This window comes from Pelobates fuscus, chromosome 1 (genome assembly GCF_036172605.1).
Source record: "Pelobates fuscus isolate aPelFus1 chromosome 1, aPelFus1.pri, whole genome shotgun sequence".
NCBI classification, from domain to species: domain Eukaryota; kingdom Metazoa; phylum Chordata; class Amphibia; order Anura; family Pelobatidae; genus Pelobates; species Pelobates fuscus.
Window position 1 is genome coordinate 457,702,055 of NC_086317.1, and position 18,544 is coordinate 457,720,598.

General features: G+C 41.9%; 1 protein-coding gene across 2 annotated transcripts in view; it reads right to left on the minus strand.

Moving 5' to 3' along the window:
• The window catches only part of LOC134571968 (high affinity choline transporter 1-like), a 57,637-nt gene extending 39,351 nt beyond the window's left edge, over positions 1-18,286 (minus strand). For both annotated transcript variants that reach the window (XM_063430713.1, XM_063430706.1), the window contains exons 1-2: positions 17,966-18,286; positions 12,726-12,839 (exon numbers count right to left, since the gene is read on the minus strand). In XM_063430713.1, coding sequence (XP_063286783.1) covers positions 12,726-12,839; positions 17,966-18,143 — 292 coding nt within the window. In that variant the 5' untranslated portion in view covers positions 18,144-18,286. The remainder of the gene's footprint in view (positions 1-12,725; positions 12,840-17,965) is intronic.
• Between the last annotated feature and the right edge of the window lie 258 nt (positions 18,287-18,544).

Sequence of the window (18,544 nt, forward strand, 5' to 3'; positions counted from 1 at the left end):
CTCACACTCACATGCACACACACAGTAATTAATAAAGTAATTAACAATAAATTAAATTTAAATTTCCCACCCAGCCTCCCTACCTGGAGTGCTGGCGTGGGTCTTTCATTGGTGGTCCAGTGGGGCTGCTGGGAGGCGTGCGGCTGACTGGATTAGGAGGCGGCGAGGGAGCTCTTTGATCTCTCTGACCGGCTCCCTCGCAGGCGGTTTTCTGATGCCGCGGGAGCCGGAATATGACGTCATATTCCGGCTCCCGCGGCATCAGCAAAAGGCGCGCGAGGGAGCCAGTCAGAGAGATCAGAGAGCTCCCTCGCCGCCTCCTAATCCAGTCAGCCGCACGCCTCCCAGCAGCTCCGGGGATCCAGGAGGTGACCAGGCAGGAGGGAGCACTTCCCTCCTGCCGGTCACTGGAATTTTGCGCCCCCAGAGCCGGTGCGCCCTAAGGCGTCCTGTGCCGCCTTATGGACGCGCCGGCCCTGCTCCTAAGAGAGAAGGAGATCTGATTTCCAAAATGGAGCATGGTAATGTTTAACATTATTAATGTGTTTTTTTTTTGTTTTTTTTTGTGTACACACCTATGTATACATGAGACCATTCTACAAAAGTGTTTCTATTTGTTTTTGTTAAGTTTGGTGGCAGGGTTAACCTTTAGATATATGCTGATTACTGTTGTACAGCTTAGTAGATCATGCTGGTTGCAGGAGCACAAATTGGGCTATTAATCGTTCTCATAAGTAGGTAACTCTGAAACAATTACCTGACTGTTTTCTCTGGTATATTTCTTTTCTTTCTAAAATCTAATTTAAAAGCTGTTAATATTGGCTTTTTCTTTCGCCTACTCCTGATAAATTCTCCTGCACTGGTTTATACATTTTTATTCAGTATTCTCTTTTATTCCTTGGGGACCTGAAAGTTCGGCAATCCCTTAAGTATATGTCAGGGGTGTCATGCTTTTGATTCTTAAGGAGTTAATGTTCAGAATTTTCTCACAGATTCCCCCGTTGTGAAGGGGAACATTATAATTTCCTTTCTGCAATAAAAGGTATTCTTTTAGGCTCATATGCTCCAGGGTACTTTGATACTGAGTATTGCAAGTATTTTAATTGACATTGGAAGGTATTTTCCAGTTCCTAGACCATTCTACCAGGCTTACTATTTCAGATAAAATTCACCTGCTACCAGAACAATAGAGGAAATCCCTGAACACGTAGTTCCATTATGGACCTCTCTTCTGATATCCATGGGGATTCTTCTAGGTGTCCTTTATATGTGGAATTTGCAACCAATGTGTGACTTTAAGTGGTTGATTCATCCTGCATATTATAAGGTAATGCAGCTTGCTGATGACAAACATTTGACTGATTTTTACATGGTCTCTGTACCTAGATCGGTATAAGTTATGGTCACTTCTAACATTGCATTGATTTAATACTTGTGGATTATATGCTTGGTTTGGTGTTGATATCTTGCAGATAAAACCAACTGCTTATTATCACCACAGGCTCTGCCATAAGTACTTCATCACTATCTGAAGATAAGGTAAGAATAAGTGTGCGATTGTTGGTTCTCATAAGGATAACTGAATATCTTCTACTATCCTGCTTATTATGTCTGTTGCCACAATGTATCATGTGCCTATTGCATATCTCCTAGTCAGGTTGCACAACAATCTCTAATAAATTTGATTATGCTCTTTGGCATAATCTCTACTATTTACAACAATATGTTTATCTTTGAATGTAGGTACTGATGTGGTTGGCCTACATTGCCTACTTATAATTTAGTAGTTACCACAAATTCTACGGTTCATACCGATATTTCTTTTTTCCTCAACTAATCTGTATATGATTCTTTTTGCCTTTGCCTAGTAATGTTATTGGTTTATACCTCTCCTGTAACTGATCATTACTGTATCAATTCATCCACGGTGTGTAGTATTGTTGTGAGTCTGATTTTGCAATTTATATTCATTGTTGCAGTGTTTTTCATAACCGGCTCTTATTTCTCTACTAGGCTCTGCCTCTTTCTGACAGGCAGATATTGATTTTGTTTCCTGTATCTACAGGTAAGTAGTTCACTAGGCAAGAGGACGCAATGTGAATTGTCTTTGATAAAAACATCCAGAAAGTAGTGTAATTCTCCCACGTTAAATAGCATGGTGTGACTGTTCTCATCCAACAGTGTCTGATTGTTCCAGTATGATTTCTGGAAGTTAACCGTTTGTCAAGGTTCTGATTTGATGATGCCATCCATTTGGTTTTAAATTTATATCAGAGAAGGACATTATCCTTTCTTGTTGACCTAATAGATCTATAATTTCTAGACCATGTCTGGGTTTCATAGAGGTTCTCTAGACTAGGCTATCATGGCCATTAAAACCTATTTGGCTCTATGTTTATTCAGGATATTTCAGCCATTTGAATGCCAGGAGGTTGCTGACCTTGCAGCCTCTAGGGTAAATTGACTTTTCTGAGCAGATTTTTTGGCAATAGCCTGTTGATTGCTTGTTTGGCTTTTTTTTTTTTTAAATTCTTCTAAGATTTATACGGCTCAATAATGGTTTTTATAGCTATTAGCTGTTTTTGAACTCTGTCCCTCCCTCGATATATATACTGCTTGGGTAATCCCCATGAGTAAATGCTGCCATGATTGATCAGGAATAAGGAAAATTGTTTCATACTTACCGTAATTTTCTTTTCCTGATCATTATTCATGGCAGCATTACGTTCCCACCCATATACTATAGGAGTTGTGAAGCTAGTTACTAAGACGGGAAGGGGGGAGGATCTATTTATACCAGTTTCAGAGTTCTGTTTCCTGTCCTTTCTGCTGTGAGGGGAGGAGCTACCCATGAGTAAATGCTGCCATGAATAATGATCAGGAAAAGAAAATTACGGTAAGTATGAAACAATTTTCCTTATTTCTGTCTATTCATAATTACTCACTAGATCTGTAACTCAAATTAAGCAAAAATGTATCTACCAGTGTACTGCAAAAAATATTTTGCAGTACACTGAATAGTCAATTTTTACACTTATAGCAGACCCCGGGTAACCTGGCTGGCTACCTCCGCTAATTCCCTTCCTTCAGCCGTTCAGGAACCATTTCAGAATATCAAGAGACCCTTTTCCTCCCCCCCTTCCCCAAGTAACTGGACGACACACAGTTCTGGAGGTACAACACAATTTTATCGGGCCACACTCGGCTTTTATGCATGACTTTGTGCAAGGGGTTGTCATCTCAAGTCAACAGGGGTCGTATTCCAGGAGCCTCTGTACCTGGGAGCCAAAGTGCGGAAAAGGGGTCATTGTCCCTTTGTCTCCCAGGTACAGAAAGCCCACCACACATACAAGGAGTCTCTCACCCCAACAGACAGGGGTCTTCATCCCAGGATCCTCTGTGTCTGGAAGCCAAGCCAAGGAGTTGTCTGACTGGATGTGAACAACCATTCGCTCATAGATGTGGAACTGTCGTATTTTGTCAAGTAACTGGGGCAGGGAAGGGTAGTCTGGGGATTTCCATTTTTGAGCTGTACGGTTTCATGCAGCTAGTAGAACCAAAGCAGTGATTTGTTTCGGCCATAGGTCAGGGATCCAGGCAGTGGTGTATCCTGGTTTTGTGCTGCCCTAGGCACCCCCACCCAACCCTTCCCCCTTGCCCCACATTCTAAATACACACACACATTCACTGATAGAAACACACACTCACTAACAGACACACTCACTCACAGACACACACCCTCACTCACAGACACACCCTCACTCACAGACACACCCTCACTCACAGACACACCCTCACTAACAGACTCACTCACTAACAGACTCACTCACTAACAGACAAACACACACTCACTAACAGACAAACACACACTCACTAACAAACACACACACACTCACTGACAGACCGACACACACTCACTAACAGATACACACACTCACTAACAGATACACACACTCACTAACAGACACTCACTCACTCACTAACAGACACTCACTCACTAACAGACACTCACTCACTCACTAACAGACACACACACACACACTCACTAACAGGCTAACACACTCACTAACATACACACACACACTCACAGACACACACACACACTCACAGACACACACACACACACACTAACAGACACACACACACACACTAACAGACACACATTCACTCACTAACAGACACACATACACTCACAGACACACACACACACTAACAGACACACACACACTCACTAACAGACTCATACAAAACAAGATTATTTGCACAATAAAAGTGCAAATCACACAAGGTGTCAGAGTGGTGTCAGAAGTATAAGTGCAACTCCCCAGTGTTTTAAAACCACTTAAAAAAACACTAATACAAATATAGATAAGAACAGAGATAGAGGAGTGCAAGTAAAAACAGAATAATATACTTATTCACATACGGACATCTTATTGGTTTCACCTACATAAAAGAGTGAAAACATAGCATAGCACTAACAGACTCACTCACTAACAGACAAACACACACTCACTAACAGACAAACACACACTCACTAACAGACAAACACACACTCACTGACAAACACACATTCACTAACAGACACACACACTAACAGGCACACACTTACTCACTAACAGACACACACACACACACACACTCACTAACAGACACACACACACACACTCACTAACAGACACACACACTCACACACACTAACAGGCAAACACGCTCACACTCACTAACAGACACACACACACACTCACTAACAGACACACAAACACACACACTAACAAACACACACACACACACAGTCAGACACACACAGTCAGGCACACACACACTAACAGACACACACAGACACACACACTAACACACACACAGACAGACATACACTAGCAGACACACACACTCACTCACATTAACACACTCATCTTATTCTGGCTCCCAGCATCACTCTGCGACGCGCGAGGGAGCAGAGCACTCAGAGGAAAGTGATCCCTCGCCAGCCGTCCGCCCGCCCGCCCGTCTGGCTTGTCAGTTAGCCGCAAGGCTAACAAGACATTTGCCCTGGGCATTTGGGGCGGCTTTTTTTGCCGTCCCCTGGAAAATGCAGCCCAAGGCAAATGCCTTGTTTGCCTTGCGGCTAAAATGTCCCTGGATCCAGGGAACAGCAGCAGTAGGCAGATAGGTGCCGTTAGTACGAAAGTAGGGATGTCCAGTGTGCCAAGGACAGAATGTACTATAGTCAAGAAGGACTGAATGCCCCCACAGGACCATGAGTGTGCCTTTATCCGAAGCACACCTCCAGCATGTCGGAGATGAATTGGGGAACATACGCTGGAGTCTCTGAGGGGTCATGTACCAGCGATACAAGAGTTTTCTATGGGCCTCAATATGTGAGAAGCATTTTGTCCATCTAGATAAGTCATTGAGGACAAGGAGCCAGTTCACATCTGTCAAGGGCCTACCTACCTGTCTGATTCCCTTAGTGATGGAAAAGAGCGTAGACAGGAATCCCCCGTGTGAGACTCTGGCTGTAGGGGTGCCATATAAGGCCATGATGCCTCGTATTGTTTCTTCTGGAAAATTTTATTTAGACAGTACTTTGGTCATATCCGCCCAGTTCAGTCGGTCGAAGGCCTTTTCTGTATCTAATGCAAGAAAAAGGCCCTCAGTACCCTGGGTTGACAAGATGTTAAGTGTTTTTCTGGTATTGTCTGATCCCTGGCAGCCTTGGATAAAGCCTGACTGGTCTTTATGTACAAGCTTGTGGAGTAATAGGGGCAAGTCGGTTGCTAACAAGTTTGGCATAGATCTTGGCGTCCCCATTAAGTAGAGAGATGGGTCTAAAGTTCTTGCATTGGGTCGGGGGTTTACCGGGTTTAGAGGGTGGATATATGTGCCACGAGCATTTCCATTAGCTGGGAGCTGGGATATTACTTTTGTGATTTTGTCTACGGAAAAAGGTTTTTGCAGAAGGTCAAGGTCTCCCTCTGTCAATTGGGAAAGGTCGAGATCTGTTAAGAAATCGTCAATTTCGGTTGTGGTAGGAAGGACTGTCTGTGGATAATTTTTCAGGTTGTACAGATCACCATAATATTCTGCGAATTGGTTAACAATTGGTTAATTTTTTTTTTTTCGTTTACCATTTTCTAGGAAGGCAATCCTGGAGGCGACAGACCTGTGCTTTAATTGTGATGCCAATTTGGTGCCCGTCCTGTTGTCATTGTCAAAAAAATTGTATTTAGACTTGCAGAGTAAATATGTTGTTTTGGCTAGTTCCATATCTTTTAGTTGAGCCTGGAGATAGAGCAAATTAGTATACGTGGTTGAGTTAGGCTCGTGTTTATTAGAAACCGTTAGTAATCTCTGCTATAAGCGAGTTATATGTGGCAAGTCTTAATTTCTTGGCGTGGCTGGCATGCTTAATGAAGCTACCTCGAATGAATGCTTTATGCACTAACCATATCTGGTCAAAAAGGGAGTCAATAATTGTGTTTTCACTGGAATAGTGTTGTAAGTCTGTAGAGATTTGGGAGACTATGGAGGGGTCAGTGAGAAGGGATTCATTGAACTTCCATGAACCCTGTCCTTTATTCAGGATGTTTTCTCTTATTCTCAGGGTAATTGGAGCATGGTCCAACCATGAGATGAGTCCAATGGTGGACTCCTCGATTGTGGGCAACGAGGTGGCGGGAATTTCGGGAGTAACTGTTGTGTGCTGCTGTATGACAAGTAAAATCAATTTATTTTGGGTGCTGGATGCGCCATGGGTCTTCAAAGTGATGTGAGGCTAATGTAGCACAGATTCATGACAGGGTTGATCGTTGCCATAGGGTACGAGAAGTGAGATCTGCAGAAGCAGATGAGTCTGCCATGCCATCTAACAAAAAATGTGTGTTGCCTCCAATAATTACCTCCCCATATTTATACATATCAGTTAAAGCTAGTACAGTAAGCAAAAAATCATGCTGATTCTGATTGGGGCTGTAAATGTTGACCAATGTATATGGATTTTTATTGAGGAGACACTGCGATATTAAGTATCACCCTTTTTTAGAGCAATGAAAATTATGCATCCTTGCTTATCAAGGTGGAATTAAATGTCTGTTACTCCATCAGCTGTCTCATAGTTAAGAGACCCTCTAATAGCTTGTTGGGCAGCATATATGATAATGGTCATAACAACTCCATTTGTGTGGGGATGCCTCTCGATACCTCGAGACCTGTATACAACACCCGACTGAGTGTAGCTTTTGGAGGTAACATACTCATAATAAAATAAAGGGGGTTAACAAAATGATAACTATATACAATGTTCCGCTTGCCATACGAGTATGGCATTAAGCTGCTCGAAAGTAAGGGCTATAGAGAAAGCCTTGGGGGTAGTCATAGGAAGTGAGAAGTGCCGAGATCTGTGGGATTTAAGAAAGATTGTCGGCTGTGTTGGAATCAGAAATGGACGTACGGGGGCTAAATTGGCCGACCGCGGCCTAAACCTTGGGTCAATGATGTTAGATTAACAGTGGGTGAATGATTCAATAAACAGGAACAATTAACCTAAGTGGTAATTTAGCTAGTTGGTAACACGAACAGCACTGCAGCACGACAGTCCACTCAGGTCTGGAAGGCTCTGTGGTCCGGTGATGTGTGTGGATCTGGGCATCTAGAGCCAGTCCTTAGGTAGAGATTTGGCGCGGGGGTCTGTAGCGAAAGCCACTTCACCACTGTGTTTTGGAGGGGGCTTACCCTGTGACTACGGTCCCTGGGCGATTTGGCCCTTTATGCCCGGTATTTGGGCATACTGTGTGTTATTGGGCTGCCCCAGGATTATGGGCCCTCTCATCAGCCCATACGAAACTTAAACCCCATGGCGTTTGAACTGTGTTTGTGGCATCTGAGCGCTGTTTGGATATGTTGAGCGCTCAGATCCAAGCCATCTGGGGATGGGTTGAATGTGGGGGTTCTGTTTAGCATAACAGGAGTTATGTATTTTTATGTCTTTTGGTGGTTGCTGGTAACATGTGCTTAATGGAGGCTGTGTTTGTCCCTGGATATAATTAAATCATCTTTTCCATTGTCTCCAGGATAGAGGATTCTGTGGAACTAGTTTGAGCTGGAAAAACCATGCTTCCAGAAGGTCAAATGCACATTTGTACTAACTTTTGAACCCCTGGTCCAATTCGTATGATTTTTGAGTATGTTGTTCCCCCGAATGGATTGATTGTGAATATGTATTTTTATGCGAATGTGATGTATATTTTGGGAGTTATGAATGTTGTGTAAAAACTGTATTTTCCCTATCTATGATAATTGTATTTTCCTGTGTGTACAGATAATTAGTTTACAGGTAGAGGGGAGGGCTATGTGTGGGATGTAACTATTGTGTGATTGGTTAATGTACGTTACTGTGTGTGTCCCTCCCCTTCATGGGAGCACCTAATAAAAAGGGCTGCAAGCTAGCAGCCAGAGAGTTCTATTTTTACCCTCAACTTGAGTCCTGTCTCTTATTGGGGGAATCTGCTACAAGGGATTGCTATGCTAGGCATATTCCCTTGCTATAATCACTGAGCTCTTGTAAGAGCTTGTTCCTGCGTCGTTCTGAAGGGAGATAGCTGCAGCCTGCGGTGCTTATGGTGTCTGGTGGAGTGCTTGGAGTCCTCTGGAAGCGCTAAGAGCATCCTTTAACGGAGGTGCCCAGTCGGGGTGCCAGGTGATCCGTTACAGGGTCACAGAGGTATTCCTTGGGTCATCAAAGCACAGCTGGATATTCCATTCTTGCAAGATCTTCTTCTCGTCTTCCGGGGTGAATATGGGTTTGTCCACCCCATTTCGTTTAACTAACAACTTGGCCGGGAAACCCCATTTTGTATGGGATATTTGCGGCACACAGAGCTGTGGTAATGGGCGCAAAAGTGCGGCGTTTAAACATGGTCTCAGAAGAGTGGTTGATGTGGGTGTAGGGGTCAGTTCAATATGGCGGCTTGCATAATGCGGTCCTTGACCGTGAAGTAATGGACCCTAGTAATTATATCTCTTGTTGTATCAGTAGGGAGATGCTAAGGCTTGGGGAGCCTGTGTGTTCGGTCTAGGAGTAATTCTGAGTCACTCAGTGTTGGAATGAGGGCCTTAAACAGGTCTTGTACATACCGGGGCAGATCAACTTGTTTGACGGATTCAGAAACTCCCCTTATGCGGACGTTGTTCCTGTCCTGGTGGTCTGCTACTTTCTTTAAATTTTTTAGCTAGGGAGGTGTAGGCCTCAGCCATAGAGTTGTGAGCATCTATAAGCTTTTCAGTACGGTTTTCTAGGCGGGCCGTGCGCTTCCCAATACTTTGGATGTCTGTTCTGATGTCGGAGGCCATTTGCTGAACGTCAGCCTTGAAGAAAGCTTTCAGCTCCTGCATAAGCAACCTCATGGATGTTTTGATCGCTGGGCTTGAGGGTCTGGCTCTTCTGTGGTGGCTGTCGTCCGCGTCGGAGCTGTACGCCGTGGAGCAGGTCCATCGGCGCCATCTTGGTCCTCGAGCTCTAAGGCCTGCGGCCGCTCCAAATGTGAGTGCAGCTGTTTTTTTGGGGGGGTTTCAGCAATTTCGTCACCATCTGGTGTGGGAAGTATAGATTTTTTCGGCTGTAAGACACGCTGTGTTCACCGCTTGTCAGGAGAGTACCCGGTTCACACGTCCACTCTCATGTGCAGTTAGGACACACCCCCGATAGTTCTGATATTTGACTTGACTTTGTTTACACATTTATACTGAATTCTGGTATCCCTGGCACTTGGCTCTGTTACTCTTGTTACTCTATCCTCACCTAGACCTATATACTTGACTACTCTATATCCTATACCTTCAATATACATTAAGTCTGACCACTCTAATGTCTATTAATACATCTTTTCTGTGCATAGGGTCCAAGGGCCTCACTGTTTGTCAGTTATGGAGTCTGTCCTCAACATTGTGAAGGCAAGACGAATGGATCAGAGCATCTCTAAAACGGTAAGTCTTGAGGGGTGTATGCAATGGTTATTATTATCCACCAAAAGTGGTGCTAGTAAGGACAAACGGTGAATCAGCTGCAGGGTCATGGGTGAAAAAGGCTCATTGATGCACATGGGGAGCAAAGGCTAGCCCGTCTGATTCAATCACATAGAAGAGCTACTGTCTTAAGTTGGTGAAAAACGTAATGCTAGCCATGATCGAAAAATGTCAGAACACACAGTGCATCTCAGTTTACTACGTATGGGGCTACATAGCCGTACACCTGTCAGAGTGCCCATGATGACCCCTGTCCACCGCAAAAAGGGCCTTCAATGGTGACGTGAGCATCAGAACTGGACCATGGACCAATGAAAGAGGATTGCCTGGTCTGATGACTTATGTTTTCTTTTAGATCATGTGGATGACCAGGGACCAGGTACCAGGTACATGTGTGTTATTTATCTGGGGAAGAGATGGCAGCAGCGTGCACTATGGAAAGAAGGCAGCCTGGTGGAGGCAGTGTTATGCTCTGGGCAATTTGTAAACATGAATAAAATGTCTAATCACCCTCATAGTTTTATTACCAATTTCAATAATATTTATTAAACTATTTGTTATTATACTGCTATGTATTGGATAGTTTTATCTTTCAGTGGCTTTTCTTCTATTTTTACTATTTGGAATCCTGACCAGATTGCTATTGGGTTGAGCAGCCCACCCATCCACTATAGGTGCCCCATTTAAGGTGACCACGGAAAATTGCCCAGAGCATAACACTGCCTCTATCAGCCTGCCATCTTCCCTTAGTGCAAGCTGCTGCCATCTCTTACCCAGATAAACAATGCACACGCACCTGGCCATCCATCTGATCTAAAAGAAAACGTGATTCATTAGACCAGGCAACCTTCTTCCATAATTTGAGACAAGTCTCTGGATCCCCAATTCCCATTTTTTTCTATGTATATTTGGAATCCAGACAAGATTCCTATCGGATTGAGCACCCCACCGATCCACTCTAAGTGCTGCTTTGGAGGTGACCATAGGAAAGCATAAATTTAGGAGAGTTTCTGGAAGCAGGGTAAGCGGTAAGTAATGCAGTTAGCATGTTAATCTCCCATGTTGAAATTAGTGTAGAACCCACTGATCTCGAGGTACTGTGGCGTAATGGTGTAACTGAATCCCTGTATTTGTTTGCTAAGATAGGTGATTTAAAGTAGTCTTGTAAAATGTAAAACTGTATTTTTTTGGTGTGTGTGCCCTCTTCCTTAATCTGGGTTTATTGTTGTAGCTGATTAGTGTACTTTTATTGCTTTCATTATTGTAATACCCAAATAAAAATGATATTTAACATTTATATATTATACAACAAAAAAATCCGACAGAAATTTGCAAGTTGTTATATGCGGACAGCACAGTTAAAGTCATGAATGGATGTTGGCAAAATTGGAACAAGGTCACCACAATAAAATCTACACTGAAAGGGTTCAACTGTATGGACTTCAGTCTTTTTTCAGCCTAGATTACAATGTACCTAACTTGCTTCAACTTAACATACGGTAAGTGTTTGTTGATTCATGAAAAAAGATTAGATTGAAGAATATTGATTTGATGAGCGTTCCGATACAAGTGGAACTGAGTTTGTTAATATTTCATCCGTATAATGTCAGGAATAAACCGAACACTGTGAAGGAATAATGACAATTACCAAGGTTTCATGCTTGAGATATCATTATGTTTCTGTTGCTCAAATTGTTCTTGGTGAAGTCCCACGGAGCCATACAGATAACACACATTTGAGATTTTTTTTTCACTGTCTTATTCAAGTTCCTTGAATAAATCTAATTACCGGGATGGCCATTGCTTTCCGGGAAATGCAATAAAGTGTAATTTTGTTAGTCTTTGAAATAGGAAATATTACATTAAAATAAAGTATAATATATGAATATATCTCCACATGTCCCCAGTACTGAATGGGTGAAGATCAGAAATAGCCTAAGATAATTTCAAGAATGAATAAAGATGCAGGGAAGTTATTCACTAAACAATGAGTGGTGGTCATTGGTGAGCAAACAAAATGCCAATTTTAGACTAGTGTAACCAAAAAGGAGAAATAGCTGAGTTGCACGATTTTCACAATTTTTCTGCTTTCATGAAAAATGTACAGTTCCCCAAATTTCACCTTTAACAACTATATAAATCAGGACATTAAATGCTGGAAAAAATACAATGGTACATTTTATGTCCCTTCCCATACAATCAGCCTAATACCAAGCCCCACAACCAACCCTGAACTAATGTGTTCTAAGAATCCTTTTGTAACACCAAATCTTTGATTGAATCCAAAGAGTTTTACATGAACCTAAATTTATAAACTCCACATTTCCAAACCTTAAACCATGCTGTATTAAACCTTCACCCCTCTGCATTAAAATACTGCACCCACAGCAATACCCCTACACTATGCTGTATAATTAACTACAAATAAAGTGCTTTAAAATGGCACTCGCAATAATTATATAATATCAGGTGTCATTTATCTCTCACTGTCACAAAAGACCTGCAGCTGACAATGAAATTAGACATGGGGCTTTTTCAGGATCTTAGTTGGAGCTCTATACCCCGTCAGTCCCTGACAGTGGGGAGTCAGACAAATTGTCCAACTTGTCCATCACATTTCACTACAAACCTGAAAGCATGGTATAACTATTGGCTTTTTGTTGAGCTTTCTGATGAAATGGTTGGTATGAAGCCATGCTTACCAATTATAAATGTTATTGCGAATCCAAGGGGTGCATGTACCCAGGCCAAGCCTCTTGAAGGAAGATACACGATTTCTGCGGTGCCATTGATGTATGCACCTCCAACCCATGTAGCTGAATAAGAAAAAGTAAAGGAGAGAATTCATCAGTCTAGTAAAATATAACGTAATATGTTAGACGCTATAGTTGACGTTATATATATTTTGTGTTTTAAATGGTCGATAAAATACATTTTTGTCAAAATTAGTAGGATGTTTCCTCCTGTACAGAATGAGAAAATGGCCAACAGTGGCAGCTCCTGGTAATGATATAGCACACGCTGGGTTACCATTTCTAGTGAATTCAAGTGTAGGCTAAGCCTGCCCTACTGGACTCTTCTTAGGATCTACTACTAATGTCTCCAAATGGACCTTCTTAGTCTAATAGAGCTAGCCTATGACACACGGGCAGACCGGGGCGGCCACATGTGATCGCGACTGAACATCGTGGACAAATAGATAGTAAACTTACCTCTTGCTGTGTCTCCTTTCGCTCTCCTTGCTACACGGCTGGAAGTCACGCTGGCATTTCGATGGACGCCGGCTGCTTCCACAAGCCGCGATTTAAAGTAGCAGACACCAATTGTGACGCTGGTGACGTGGATGTGGTGCATCATCACGTCATTGACGTGCACGCACATGTTGGCATCACCAGGTCCGAGAAACCAATTGGAACCCTTCTTAGGCTATTTAAACTCACTTTACCAACTCACTTTACCAACTGCCGTTATACTACCACTGCAGTAAAACTGCTGGCAAAACTGCCTTTCCTGGCACTACTACCACTGCAGTAAAACTGTTGGCAAAATCGCCTCTCCTGGCACTACTACCACTGCAGTAAAACTGCTGGCAAAATCGCCTTTCCTGGCACTACTACCACTGCCAGTAATACTGCTGGCAAAATCGCCTCTTCTGGCAATACTAGCACTGCCAGTAAAACTGCTGGCAAAATCGCCTCTCCTGGCACTACTACCACTGCCATAAAACTGCTGGCAAAATCGCCTCTCCTGGCACTACTACTACTGCCATTAAACTGCTGGCAAAATCGCCTCTCCTGGCACTACTACCACTGCCATAAAACTGCTGGCAAAATCGCCTCTACTGGCACTACTACCACTGCCATAAAACTGCTGGCAAAATTGCCTCTCCTGGCACTACTACCACTGCCATAAAACTGCTGGCAAAATCGCCTCTCCTGGCACTACTACCACTGCCAGTAAAATTTCTGGCAAAATCACCTCTCCTGGCACTACTACTGATGTAGAATTATTAAAAATCTTTATTGAACTTGTACTGAATTATTGTACTAACTCCATTTTAACCTCACACTGTAACAAACCCTCCATTTTGTCCTCATTACCTGACAAATTCTCCATCTTAAACTACATTACATGACAGAATTTCCCAGCAACATTCAATACAATGAACAGAGACTGTATTTTCTATAAAGACATAGCTGACTCCGGAATTATTGAATCTCCTGTAACATGCAACAAAGTATAACCAAGGCCAGAGCCAAGGCCATGAGAACACTGTACTAATGAAATGTTCTATTCATAAAATAACTTTGCACCTGACCACAAGATTGACATCGCTGACTGTGTAAAATGACGCTCAAGCCCCCCTTTCCACCGAGTAAAACTCATGCTGGGAAAAATGGCGCCTGAGCCTTCTGTCCACACCCTTGTCCAGAACAATACCACCTCCCGGTGGGAGGACACCCAGCTAGTCACTCAAACCCCTGAGCCAATTAATAATATTGATGGGTGGACACTGATATAGTCACATAACATTTAATCCAATTAATGATGTTTATTTGTTATTATCTGATAACCAATGATGATGTCATTTTGCATTTAAAAAGGCCTGCATAACTGTTTTCCAACCAGATTGCATTAAAATTTCTGAAGTGCTTTTAACCTGAACTCCATGTGTCAGTGTGAGCTTACTTCTGCGTATACGCAATTTAATCATCTCAGATTTGGACAGGAACAGATAGACATTTAAACATATTTGTTTATTTCTAAATTAATCTACATCAATTTGGCGCCCAACGTGGCTGGCAAAATCGCCTCTCCTGGCACTACTACCACTGCCATAAAACTGCTGGCAAAATCGCCTCTCCTGGCACTACTACCACTGCCAGTAAAATTTCTGGCAAAATCACCTCTCCTGGCACTACTACCACTGCCAGTAAAACTGCTGGCAAAATCGCCTCTCCTGGCACTACTAACACTGCCAGTACAATTTCTGGCAAAATCGCCTCTCCTGGCAATACTACCACTGCCAGTAAAACTGCTGGCAAAATCGCCTCTCCTGGCACTACTACCACTGCCATAAAACTGCTGGCAAAATCACCTCCCCTGGCACAACTACCACTGCCAGTAAAACAAAATAGGCTCTCAGGGACGTACTAACACTGCTGTTTATGCTGCCACTGCGGGTTATTCTGCCAAACCTGACAAAACTGGGCCTTCTGGTAATTCGCCCACAATCTGTGTCTCCAGGTAAAATCTCCAAAGCTGGTCATACTGCCTTTCCCAGTAATACTGCAACTTATTGTACCCCAACGTCGCTATAGACAGGACTGCAGTAAAAAAGGACAGTCAGGACTAGGTTTACATGACAGTCATACAGGGTAAGGTACTGAAATGATTTGTGGAAATGTGGGCCACAGCCACGTGCCTCAAACAGCCCCCCTGCTGAAATATCTTTCTGTGTAATTCCCAACTCTTCCCATAGGAATTCTGTATCTCTCCACAGTTATCAAACACGGAGGAGCTCCGATCAAAATGTAAAAATGAGAATTATAGACCAACTTAAAAAGAACCAATAAATCTGCAGTCTTCCAAAATATGTAGGGTTGCTACACTGCTACCTACAGCAACATCAAACCGCACTCCCAACCGTGGGTGATTTCAGGTTAAAAATAAACTTTATTCACGTAATTAGCTCATCATGGTGCATCATTTCCCTGGCGTGTTTAGCATATTAATCATGGACTAATTAGTAAATACATCTTTCAGAATTACCTGAGATAATTTAAATTCTACAACTTACTTGGCATTGATACTGTCTGGGATTCTCAACATTTCCAAAAAATATTGCAGTAGATTGAAAGAAAAAAAGGCAGTATCTGTGGATGTCTATATTAAATCTAATTCCCACAGCATTTGTTTAAAATGTTATTTTATATCTTTTTTTTATTATCTGTTTGATGCAACAAAAATAACTGGTAACTGGTGACCATTGTTTACCATAAAGGAACGCTCTAACGTAAAAAACAAATACATTTATTATTAAAATAAGAATGTTCCTTTTTACTTTAGATTACTGGCTCCCTATTTAAAAAAACAAAAAAATACAATTAAACTTACCTGTAACCCTGCTTCGGGACAGTTTCTATCTGCGACCTCATCGACATTCTGCAAGATTACCAGTCATGATGGTACAATCAGATGATTTACTACGCATTTGTGTCAATCTCTGGGATACTCCAATACAATGCTTCTCCACAAGTAGCGTTAGCTGTGTTTGTCGTCATCATACTGTGTCAGGCAGGAGAGCTCACTTACCTGATCCCAGCAACGATGTCCCACGGATCTGAGTCCTGGCTCCGCCTCCTCCGCATCCTCCACCTCCTCCGACGTCCTGTGACGAGCGGGCACTAATCCGCATGGGCGGCAAATCGCGCACGCGCATTAGAACTCTCCATAGGAAAGCATTAAATCAGAGCTTTCCTATGGGTAAAAATCTGACGCTGGATGTCCTCATGCAGAGGGTCCAGTGTCATTTCCTGGACCAAAGGTCCGTTAGGATGCAGGAAGCGCCTAGCTGTCTACCACACAGTCAGTCACTGGGGGCAGACTTAGTACTGCATTGCAAACATTGCAGTTTCTCTGGAACTACAATGTTTAACATTGCAGCACTAAGTGCAATAGGGGCATTGTACCCAGACCACTTTAATGAGATGAAGTGGTCTGGGTGCCTATATTTTCCCTTTAATCCTACCTGTCAGCATAACAAATATGAATATACATGTAATATACAACAAAGTTCAATTTAACGCACCTCACTCATAATGTAATCTGTGAAGAGCTAAGCGCATCTGTTGGTGCTAAATTTAAAAAAGAAACATACACTGAATAATGATTCAACCATCTACACCTCCTATTATATAACTTGTCAAGTAATTCATGCTAAGTAGACATGTTAGTGCAATATAAATAATATATATATATATACATACTCTGTATATGCACTTACTGTACCACTCTCTACTGTAATGTAAACTGTAAAGTGCTAAGTATACTTACTGAACTATATCAATATAATATCCATACACTGTGTAACTAATGCACTTCCTCTGCCCCCTCTACTGTAACTGGTAGTTTGCTAAGTGTAGCTGTTATACATATTAATTATATTTATCTATCTATCTATCTATGTATCTATCTATGTATCTATCTGTCTGTCTGTCTGTCTATATCTATCTATCTATCTATCTATCAAATAGTATCTATCTATCTATCTATTTATCTATCTATCTATGTATCTATCTGTCTGTCTGTCTGTCTGTCTGTCTATATCTATCTATCTATCTACCAAATAGTATCTATCTATCTATCTATCTACCTGTTAGCCTGCATCTCTCTCTCTCTCTCTCTATATATATATATATATATATATATATATAATTTTGATTTGATTGAAAAACCTCATGGGTTTACTATATATTTATAAGTACAATTCCTGAATCACACTGTGCTTGTGTTGGGAGTGTGTAAGCCATAAACATTTGGTACCTCTTACCCTATATGCAACCTATTCATGAGCTGAAATATAACTCAATCTTTTAAAATTACTTGAAATGTTTCAATGTTCTTTTCAAACCAAGAATGAATCCCTTGCTATAGACCTCATTACCGCAGTTTGTTCATTACAATGCAGCAAGAGTCATTTCAAAGCAAAGAGAGCATTTAATACACAGCAGGGGGCAACCCGAAAATAAAGCATGTTTTCTCTAATAGTTTGCCTTGTGAATGCAGAAAAGTTACCTGGGCTTAGTCAACAGAGCTTAACCCATCCTGTGCTACGGATGCTTACGACTGCATGACTCGCAGGGTTAATTTAGGTTTCTTCCCTAATCAGGAGTTTAAAAAAAAACAAAAAAACATTAAAATAAAGAATCAAAAATCTTACCAGTTGTGGTGAAAAGTCCAACAAACACATTCAGATTTCTTCCACCTACAATGGCAATCTCTGTCTGTCTATTTTTCTGCTCATTCTTTTTTGCTTTCCAAGCTGCCCACAGTCCAGTTGCTAAAGTCAAGGTATAAAAGACGATTACAGCTATTAAACCGGGGACATTGAGAGCCATTTTCAACAAGTGTCCCGAGATACGATTTGCTCCTAATCAACGTAGAATGGAATGAAATATCTCCAGATTAGAAAAGCTTTGCATCTTCACAGGATATATATGGGGTCACCAAATGTTTAAGAAGTGATGGGCCAGTTCCTTTCCTGGACCTCCTGTACTCTTAGAAAACTTTTCTTGTCTGTCCAACAACAACAACTTGAAAAATGGGAGGTGTTTGGCCATATTCCCAGTACTGTAGCTCAATTCAAATGGGAAAGGGAAAATGGGATGTAGGGCAATCAGTTTGATCATTAGTACAGAATTATGTCGTACTGAGTAACATATAAGTGTAGACATTTGGACTTTTTTTTTTTTTTTAATTCTTTATTTTTGTAGTGCTTTGCAAATTTCACATATGAACA